Raw genomic sequence first — 9,559 nt, 5'->3', positions numbered from 1 at the left:
TTCCTCTTAAACCCATATTGGATTTCAGATTAATCATGTAGAGAAATAGATAAGAAATCAACAAGAACACAAGATGAAAACAATCAAATCTGAATCAAAAGAAGTTTTTTTAATTGTTCTTCAGAAAAGAGATTCTTTTTCTCTGGTGGCTCCCCAAGTACTTAACTTAGGTTTAGGCAATCTAAAAACAATAAAACAAATGACCAAAAGGCCCCTGAAAAGACATAAAAATCGTCCAATCAAACACGCGGAGCGACCTAGCATAGTCGCTCCCAGGAGGTCGCTCCCGACGCATTTCTTCGTGTCTCGCCCCGTCAAAACGCGAGCGACTTGAGCTGGTCGCTCTGGCTAGGAGTGACCTTGGTAGGTCGCTCTGAGAGGTCGCTCCAGGATGCTCGATTTTGATGTCTCCGGACGAGAGGACGCGAGCGACCTTGGTGTGTCGCTCCAACAGGTCGCTCTAAACATCGGGAGCGACTTCGGCACGTCGCTCTGGGAGGTCGCTCTAGGGTCAAATCTGTGTGTCTTCGGACGTGAAAGACCTCGGAGCGTCTCTCTGGCAAGTCGCTCTGAGAGGGGTGTCTCACGATAGAAACGCGAGCGACCTCTCCATGTCGCTCTGGCTGGATCGCTCCGGGATGTGTGTCACAGCGACTTCACGGCGTCGCTCCGGTGAGGTCGCTCTGGTGCGCTGCTCGTCCGTTGATCGCTTTAAACACTTCTTTTGAGCTCCAAATGCACCCAAATGCCTCCAAGAACTCCATGTGGTACTCTAATACCTGATAAAGACTCATGTATGCAAAATGCAACCTAAACATGGCTAAATCCTAGTGTATATGATCAAAATGCACATGGGTGAATGGATAAAACAATGTAAATATGAAAGATATCAGTATTGTGTGTTAATGGAATTATATAAGCAGCATAACCTGACTTATCATTTTATCACATTCGAATTCAATTATACTAGTGTTCCCTAGTTGTCCTAGTATTACAAACAGTTATACTAGTTTTACCATTTTCTCATTGTTTCACATAGTTGTCCTAGTATTCAATTATACTAGTGTTACCTAGTTGTCCTAGTATTATACCCATAACTCTTAGTTTTTCATAACAAGGCATCATAAATTAGGTTCACCAACAACATTATCCGGGATGAAACATCAACAAAAAAGGTTCATAAAATACATATCCGACAAGGAACACCAACAACTTCACTTCTTCTTCGATCCCTTCTGCGCTTCTTTCACAAACGACACAAGCGACCCCAACCTTTCCTCAAAATTGTCCACTATCGACATCACTCTCTCTAGATGATTTCCAAGACTTTCCACTTTCTTCATCACATCCTCCAACATCTTCTTCTATTCTGCCACTTCTTCCCCTGCCGCAATGCCTTCAAGGACTGCATGTTCTGCATTAACGGATCCTTCATTTACTTGTCGGGCTACAATGTCTTTTTCACACATTTCTTCAAAAAAGACAGTATAGCCTTCAATAATACGCTTAGTCCAGCTGTCCATAGCAATATCAGTGCAATCGTCGTCGTCGTCCTCTTCATGAATAACGCCCAAAAGAGCTTTTTCTTCTTCGTTCCTGGTAGGTAGGATGCTGTCAATATCTTGTGGCTAAGAACACAAATTAGTTACAAACAAGTTTACCAAATCATGTTTTATCTAGTTTTCCTAGTTTTCCCCCAACAGTTTTACAAAAGTTTCCCAAGTTTTACCAACCTAATTTGGCAATTACGAATGAAATTTGCAGGAGGAAAAAGAAAACACTAACCTTAATCCTATCCAGTTCTTGATTAACACTTGCAAAAGGAAACCTTTTCATTTATATTTTTTTGAACGTTGACTGGCACATTCTCGGACACTATGGATCAGCTTCTTCAACCGGTTGTCTAAACCTCATTCCCAACTCAGGAATTGCCTCGAAAGTAAGAAGCTACAAAACCAATTTTTTAAAAAAAAGTTAACAAAACAATACTTCAAATTTAATAGCTTTGTAATGTTCTATTACTTACCTCTATAGGAATACAGAAACCTGGAAGTGGTCATAGTGTCTTCTCTTTCACCAATCCTCCGAAATGATCCATTGTGTGGGAGATCTCCTTAACCATATAATCAAAGGAGTTCTCCTCCATGGAAAGGTCTTGCAGTATCCAAGATCATCCACAACTCTTTGGAAAAATCCAATACATCATTGGCTCCTGCGCCAACTTTTGTTTGCGCGCATATAACACTTCCTAAAAAGAACAGAACCACCATCCTCAACCTGTCTCTATGGGCTCCCATTGCCAACAACTTTGCTTCTACATCCTCCAACCTTATTGCTTCGCCGTTCGTGAAATGGCGCTTCACAAATTTCTTCTTACCAAACTCCTTGTATCCGAGAGGATAGTTGCAGCAGTTTAGGCATGATATCAATGCGTGTTCCCTCAACCCATAATGGATGGGAACACCATTGACAATGAACCACACTTCTCTCTTCTTCGCGACATCGGCAGTACGCAGTAACAACATCCACATTCCCTGAACTTTGTGGTTTGAGTTCTTCTTCTTCCTTCTCTTAAAATTTTCTTGTGCATTTGCATCCAGTTTCTTGTGGAACAAGTGACAGAATTGTGGATGCTCCTCAAACCACCTCCTCTCCGCATCACTTGCCTCCGGTTCCAGAGACAAAAACGTATCGATAACGTCTACTATCATACACCTTGTCCCTAGCTTTATTTGTTTCTTGTACTCCTTTTCAAAGAAGAACATTCTACTTGGCTTGGCCGCCTCGGTAGCCTCAAATTCCTGCAAGTAGCGTAAAGTTCTACGTCAGTTATACCAATAGTTTTACCAAGTTATCCAAGTATTCCTAATATACCTACGTAATACTAGTTTTACCATTGTCTTATTGTTCCCCCTAGTTGTTCTAGTATTACAAACAGTTATACCCATAACTCCTAGTTTTCTTTTACTGAAACCTTAATATTCATCCTAAATTACCACCCATAATCCATTCCTAAATTCATACCTCCTCCTGCTCTTTCTCTTCTTCGTCATCTAGGGATTCTTCCTCGCGGTTTCCATCACAGGCATTAGTCGGGCCCCCGACATTAGTCTCAACTTCGTTCTCTTTCTCCTCATCTGAGGCTTCCTCTGCCGCGGTTGCATGCGGATCCTCTTCGTCCTCTCCTTCATCAGAGTCACCATTTTCTTCTTCGTCAGAACTACTCGCTTCCGCTTCCCCTTCTTTCTCTTCATCATTCGCCGCATCCTCATTTCCGTCGTCGTCGCCGTTTTCTTCGCCGTCTTCCTCCTCCTCCGATGTCGGGCCACTCCGTTCTAGCTCAACAGCCACCGCAGCTTCCACGAAGTAATTCATCGGCAAGACATCATCTGTCACCATCACAGATTCCTCCGTCATCTTCGTCGTCTCTTTCGTTTGGTTCATGGTCCTTTTTTTCTTCTTCGCGTTCTTCTCTACTTCTTTCGTCGAAATCTCCACGTTCACGTCAGTTTCTTTCCTCTTAGCTCCTCTTGTTTCAACCATCTTCCTCAATTTTGCAAATCTCCTTGATTTGGGTTCAAATTTTTTAGGATTCTTTGTTTAGGGGAGAGAGAAAAATAGAAAACGATTGGAGTGGAACAGTTTGTTTTTCGAAATGGGAACGGTTAAGGAGAAAAGGAAACAGATCTACGGTTTATCCGGTCTGCTTTCTTCGGTTTAATAATAATTTACGGTTTGTATTTATTTTGGATAGCGGTTTGATTTACATCGGATTAAAACCGGGTAAAACCAGGTAATACTCGTAAATATGTCAACTTTCAAACGGTTAACGGATCCTTCGAAGATTGCTTTCCTATGTTTTATAACGGATCCTTGGAAGATTGCTTCATGAGATGTGGCTTTTTGTGATACAGATGCCCGTTGATGGTTTAAAGTGATAGCTAAAAATATTAGAAGTTTAAAATGTTATTGAATAAAATGTTAGTGAATGCCGATTTGAGTGTTGTTTATGCAATTTTCCCAAATATTAACTACTACTACTGTCTTGTAAGAAGCAAGATCCGAAAGTGGCATCATTGTTCAACAACACAAAGGGGCACAACCACATTATTGCAAAACACACCATTACAAACCAACACACTTGACTTCTTGTAGTTCAAGAAAACTATTAAACAAAAAAAAAACATTATTTATCCAACAAAGGGGTTTTAAAGGTTTGGTACTTTTACTCTTCATCATCCTCATCTCCACCACCACCACCAGCTTTCTTAGCACCAGCTCTCTCGTTCCTTCTCTTCACTCTTCCAGGTCGACCACCACCAAATGGACTGGTCAGAGAAAAGTCAATGTGTTTCTGTGACTCTACTTTAACCATGAACGATGGAATGTTCACAAGTTGCCTCCCAACCCTAAAGCACAGATTCTTTACACAAGTCAAGCTGAGGACAAAACCAATAAGCATTACAACTGTTTAAAGTTGTTTCCAAAGATATACTTTTGATTACCTGATGTGCCTTTGTCGGATAAGGACACGGGCGTGGTGAATGGACTTGGCCATACCGGACTTGAAGACAATAGTCTGGAGACGGCGCTCGAGGAAATTCTCAACAGTCAAAGCAAGAACGTAGTCGAGCTTGTTCTGGGATTCATCAAGAAGCCCATTCTTGTTCATCCTCCTAAGAAGAGCTTCACCTTGAAAGATCCGACGAGGGTTCTTCTCATCGAGAGTGAGAAGCTCTCTGGCAGCGTTACGGATACGGCTAAGCGTGTACTGAACCCTCCACAGCTCTCTCTTACAACGAAGACCATATTCTCCGACAAGCTTCAGCTCGGCATCAAGACGCTCCTTCTCATAAGGACGTCGCGGCTTCTTGAAGGTCTTGCCATCTGCAAAACACACAAACTCAAGATTAACAACCAAAATCTTCATAAACATAACATGCAAGCAAAGAAAACTACATACTAAAACAGAGTACTCTGCTGATTAATGGAACAATCTTTAATTATCCTTTGCATGCATCATCCATAAACAGATAAATCGAAAGCTAAAGAATCAAAAATAAATGATACCCAGATGATCTAAACCACGGAACAAGAAAAGGTAATCTTTAATTTTTCTTCTAAAAACAGTCCAAATTCAGGTATGGGGGGGGAAAGAAACTATATTAAAAGGTGAAAGTTCGATCAAGCCAGAGAAACAAAGATGGAGAGAAGAGAGAGAGAGAGAGAGCTTACAGTTGCGGTAGAACCTGACTTGCACCATGGCTGCTGTCACAAAACAGAGAGGAGAGTGATCTCGAAGAAGAGGAAGAAGCAAGAACCTTCTTTTTATATTATTATAATAAACTGTGTTAAAAGCCCTTACGAGGCTTTACGGCAAAATCAGTTATTTTTTGTTTGGGCTTTATCTTGTTTAGTTAAGCCCATTGGGTTTTAATGCTCGCCTCTCGTGTCATATATACAATAAATAAAGATTTGATATCCCCCCATTTCTTATAAACTAGTTGCAGACAAAACTTTCAGCAAAATCCACAAAGATACAAAAGATTCGCTCAAACACAATCTTGAATTTGCTTTACTTATTACGAACCAACTTAATCAGTGAAGTTGGTCTCTCATATCCTCCTCCATCTTCTTTCTTCTGACCCTTCATCACCTCTTCTTTCGACTCCATCTTCCAATTAGCTTTAGTCAGAGATTCACCCAACAACTCTGCAATATTCGTAGCCATCGCTTCAACCTTCTCCACAAACGGAAAGTTCTTCTCTTCAAACTGATTAGACAACCAAAGATACATAGACAAAACCTGATGTCTGCTCTCCAAATCCAACAGCTCTGTATCGTTCCTAGCGGAACTCTTCGGCATCCCCATGGCCACATTAACCGGCATATCTTGGCTGTAAGTAGACGCCATCCGATACAAATGGTACATCGCTTTCGGGTTCCTGATATTAACCGGCGCAAAACAGAAGTTAAACCGGTCTTCTAGAGACAACCCTTGCACTTTCTCCAGCATGTTTGCTACTTTCTTGACGTGATCGTGACGGCACAGGAAGTAAGAACCGTCCAGCCTGCAGTGCTTACCGAAATGCTCCAAGAGCTTCGAAAACGCCATGTCGGGAACTTTCGCAGCGAAAATCTCAATCTGTTCAAAGAAAGGGAACAACCCCACTTTTCTAACTTCATCAAACGGTTGCTGCAGACACTCTATCAGGTAAGTTAGATCTTCCAAGTGTAACGTCGTCGTGAGTCCATCTGGATAGCGGCTCCCTCTCCTTCCAGCTCTCCCGGCGATCTGCTTCACCTGCGAAGCCGGTACAGGCACAACCTTATCGCCGTTATACTTGCTCAGACTGTAGAACACAACCCGTCTTATGTTGAGATTCAGCCCCATCCCAACGGCATCACTAGCGACCAAAACATCGTACTCGTTCTCTTGGTCGTTGAACAGATTCGCTTGCTGTCTCCTCGTCTCGGGAGGCAACGCGCCGTAGATAACACAGCAGCGATGCTTTGTGTGTTTCTCTATCGCCATTTTCACTTCGAATATCTCTCTTCTTGAGAAGGCAACAACACAATCTCCTGACTTAACGTTCTTAAGATCTCCTAATAAAGTCTTACCTTCAACGACCAACGGTTTAAACCTCTCGTAATGCTCTTCGACCAACTCATCTCCTGTTTCGCTACACATCTTACGCACAATCTCCAACACACTCGGGTCTCCGCACAAATGAATCTCATCTGCTTTTAAACCGAGCAGAGCTTTAGTCCAAGCGTGACCTCTGCTAGGATCAGCCATCATCTGAATCTCATCGATCACAGCCACTTCGTATAACTCATCTGTAGACACCATCTCAACGGTACAAGAAACATGTTTCGCGAAGGGGACGTGTTTCTTCTCCTGTCCAGTCAAGAGACTACAGTAAACCCCTAAAGCATTCACCTTATCGAAAACCTCCATAGCTAACAACCGAAGCGGGCTGCAATACAAACCGTTCTTCGCTTCCATAAACCTTTGCAGAGCATTATAAGTCTTGCCGCTATTGGTCGGTCCACAATGGTAAACGATCTTACGCTTCATAGCTCTAGCGAAAGGAAACCAAGTAGCGGGTCTGGTGAGGTCTGCGGAATCAACAACGCTCTTGAAACGCTTGATCTCGTCAGGAAACTCTTCGATACAGAACTCGACAAACACGGGGAATAGAAACTTAACGGCGTCATCTGTTGCCCCAACGCGGACAAGACCTTGAACAACCTCGAGGTTACACGTCTCGAAGAAGAAGTCACGGAACTTGGCAACAGCTGTTGGGAAAAACGATTTACCGATGTAGAACCAGACTGTGTAAAGTAACCGAAGATCTCGTGTAATGTATCCCATTCGCTACGCTGAAGGTTAGAACGCACTTCACTTCCTCTAAGCTCTTTGTACAGAGCCGCGGGATCATGATACGCAGCGTTTAAAGCACGAGCAGCTTCGCTGCTCTCTGGGCTGTTGTTATTAGAAAAGACATCGGAAACAGCTGAATCGTCTACAACGCCAAGCTCGTTAACCACGCCTTCCTCGTCGTAACCGTCACTCTCGGAGTCAGAACCAAGAAGGCTTTCTTCTTCTTCACAGTCTTCTATATTGGATTCAAGTTTGTTCTCGTCGTTTTCGCCTTTACTGTCAACCGTTGAAGAAAAGCATCTAACTTTACCAAACCCAAGTGTGTAATCGTTCCATGGAAGGCGAATCCGAACCGGACTATTCGAAACAAACCGGGTCGTGGGTAGAACATGAGATTCGGGATTAGCAAGAGATCTGCAGTGAGTTTCTCTGCAAGTGTGGAAATTTCGGGTCGAGGACAGAACCCTAGCTCTGGAAGTAAACGCTCTACGCAAAACTCTAGCTACGCCTCTGGCCATAGTCACGATCTTCGAATCGCAATTGAAATTGAGAAACTTTGCAGTGTAGGTTGAGAAAAAGTCGGCTCCTTCTTCGTTTTAGTTCAACTGAATTTGGGTTTGAGGAAGAATAGAAATGGTAAACGGGGGCGGAGCTAGTTTCTTTAAACTTACCTGGGGAAAGAAAGAGAGATGCGGAGAGTTTGGTGATTCTGTGGGCGTTTAAGGCTAGAGAGAGATGTTAAAACCCTATAACAGGGTTTTGTATTTAGGATATATGTGATTTAGTAATCAAAATTTTAATAGAACTTATGTTTTTTTTTTTACTAAATTTTTTGTTTTGGGTTGGACAATAAATCGAATCCGAAAATGTGATGCAATAAAAAAAAAAAATCTGAATAAACCGAATCTAACGTAATATCAAATGGATTCAATTTTATTGTATTGTAGTTAGGAGGTTATTGGTTTAAGAATTTTTAAAGAATTATTGTTGTGAATGAAGAGCAGAACTTGTGTGTATTATTAGGTCGACCAACTGGTCTTTATATACATATGGTAATGACGGCCTAAGTACTGGATCGACATGAGATCGTACATATCTTTAACTAGATAATGACTAGCAATACGTAAGATAAACATCAACTATAATGTAGATAAACACAAGAGTAGATAGGCGCCAGTATGATCCTGCGGATGGGCTTGGCCCGTCTTGCTACACGGGCTGATAAATGGGTCGATCACTAAATGGTTTATAACACTCCCCCTTGATCGACACATCCGGTCAAGGTTCATTCATGCTTTGGATGTTGCCTCATTAAAACCTCTCTTGACAAACCCAAAACCCAATGTGGTAAAAGGGAAAACAAGACAGGAAAAATAGTACAACACATGAACTCCCCCTGATGAATGCATCACCGAAGATCCTTCAGTCGACGCATGCCTATCTTCCATATGAGCTTCTTGAACGTTGAGGTTGGTAGTGACTTGGTGAAGAGGTCGGCTGAATTCTCACTCGAACGGACTTGCAATACTTGGACCTCTCCTGCCTTCTGAAGCTCATGTGTAAAGAAGAACTTAGAAAGAATATGTTTCGTCCTATTTCCTTTAATGTATCCATCCTTAAGCTGTGTGATGCATGTTGTGTTATCCTCGTATAGAATGGTCGGTGGATCATTTCCTTTGATCATACCACAAGTGGTACGAATATGCTGTGTCATGGATCTCATCCATACACTCTCACGGCTGGCTTCATGCATGGCTAATATTTCTGCGTGGTTAGAGGATGTGGCTGCCATGGTCTGCTTCATGGACCGCCAGGATATAGCTGTCCCACCGTGTGTAAAAACATAACCAGTCTGAGATCTAACATAATGTGGATCAGAGAGATAACCTGCATCAGCAAAACCAACTAAATCTTCCTTAGATTTGTCAGTAAACATAAGACCCAAGTCTTTCGTTCCTTGTAGGTAACGAAGTATATGTTTAATCCCGTTCCAGTGCCTTTGGGTCGGACAGGAGCTGAACCAAGAAAGTAAGTTCACAGCAAAGCTGATGTCTGGTCGTGTGTGGCCAGCTAAATACATCAGAGCTCCTATGGCACTGAGATAAGGCACTTCGGGACCAAGGACTTCCTCATTTTTCTTCTTCGGACCAAATGGGTCAGTGTCCGGACCAA

At 42.4% G+C, this 9,559-nt stretch overlaps 2 protein-coding genes across 2 annotated transcripts; both read right to left on the bottom strand.

The window, feature by feature from the left end:
• Positions 1 to 4,025: 4,025 nt before the first annotated feature.
• LOC106342454 (40S ribosomal protein S9-2) lies at positions 4,026 to 5,396 on the bottom strand. The gene is made up of 3 exons (XM_013781394.1): positions 5,236 to 5,396; positions 4,506 to 4,887; positions 4,026 to 4,409 (listed from the first exon to the last, which is right to left on the bottom strand). The coding sequence occupies exons 1-3, from the start codon at positions 5,261 to 5,263 to the stop codon at positions 4,226 to 4,228; spliced, it is 594 nt and encodes a 197-aa protein (XP_013636848.1). The 5' UTR covers positions 5,264 to 5,396; the 3' UTR covers positions 4,026 to 4,225.
• Positions 5,397 to 5,432: 36 nt separating this feature from the next.
• Positions 5,433 to 8,152, bottom strand: LOC106342453 (ATP-dependent RNA helicase SUV3L, mitochondrial). The gene is given in 2 exon segments (XM_013781393.1): positions 5,433 to 7,332; positions 7,335 to 8,152. Coding segments are annotated over 2 exon segments (2,403 nt in total). The 5' UTR covers positions 7,906 to 8,152; the 3' UTR covers positions 5,433 to 5,500.
• Positions 8,153 to 9,559: the final 1,407 nt, after the last annotated feature.

Source organism: Brassica oleracea, chromosome C4 (assembly GCF_000695525.1).
Source record: "Brassica oleracea var. oleracea cultivar TO1000 chromosome C4, BOL, whole genome shotgun sequence".
NCBI lineage: Eukaryota > Viridiplantae > Streptophyta > Magnoliopsida > Brassicales > Brassicaceae > Brassica > Brassica oleracea.
The sequence above is the reverse complement of the archived record's forward strand: the minus strand, read 5'-3'. Positions and strand labels throughout refer to the sequence as shown.

What these genes read in the sequence shown, in the direction of transcription:
- LOC106342454 (XM_013781394.1), bottom strand. Translation starts at nt 5,263, where the DNA reads ATGGTGCAAGTCAGGTTCTACCGCAACT. An exon ending in AGTCAGGTTCTACCGCAACT is followed by an intron (nt 4,888 to 5,235) that starts GTAAGCTCTCTC and finishes TGTGTTTTGCAG; the next exon opens with ATGGCAAGACCTTCAAGAAG. An exon ending in ATCCGACAAAGGCACATCAG is followed by an intron (nt 4,410 to 4,505) that starts GTAATCAAAAGT and finishes TCTGTGCTTTAG; the next exon opens with GGTTGGGAGGCAACTTGTGA.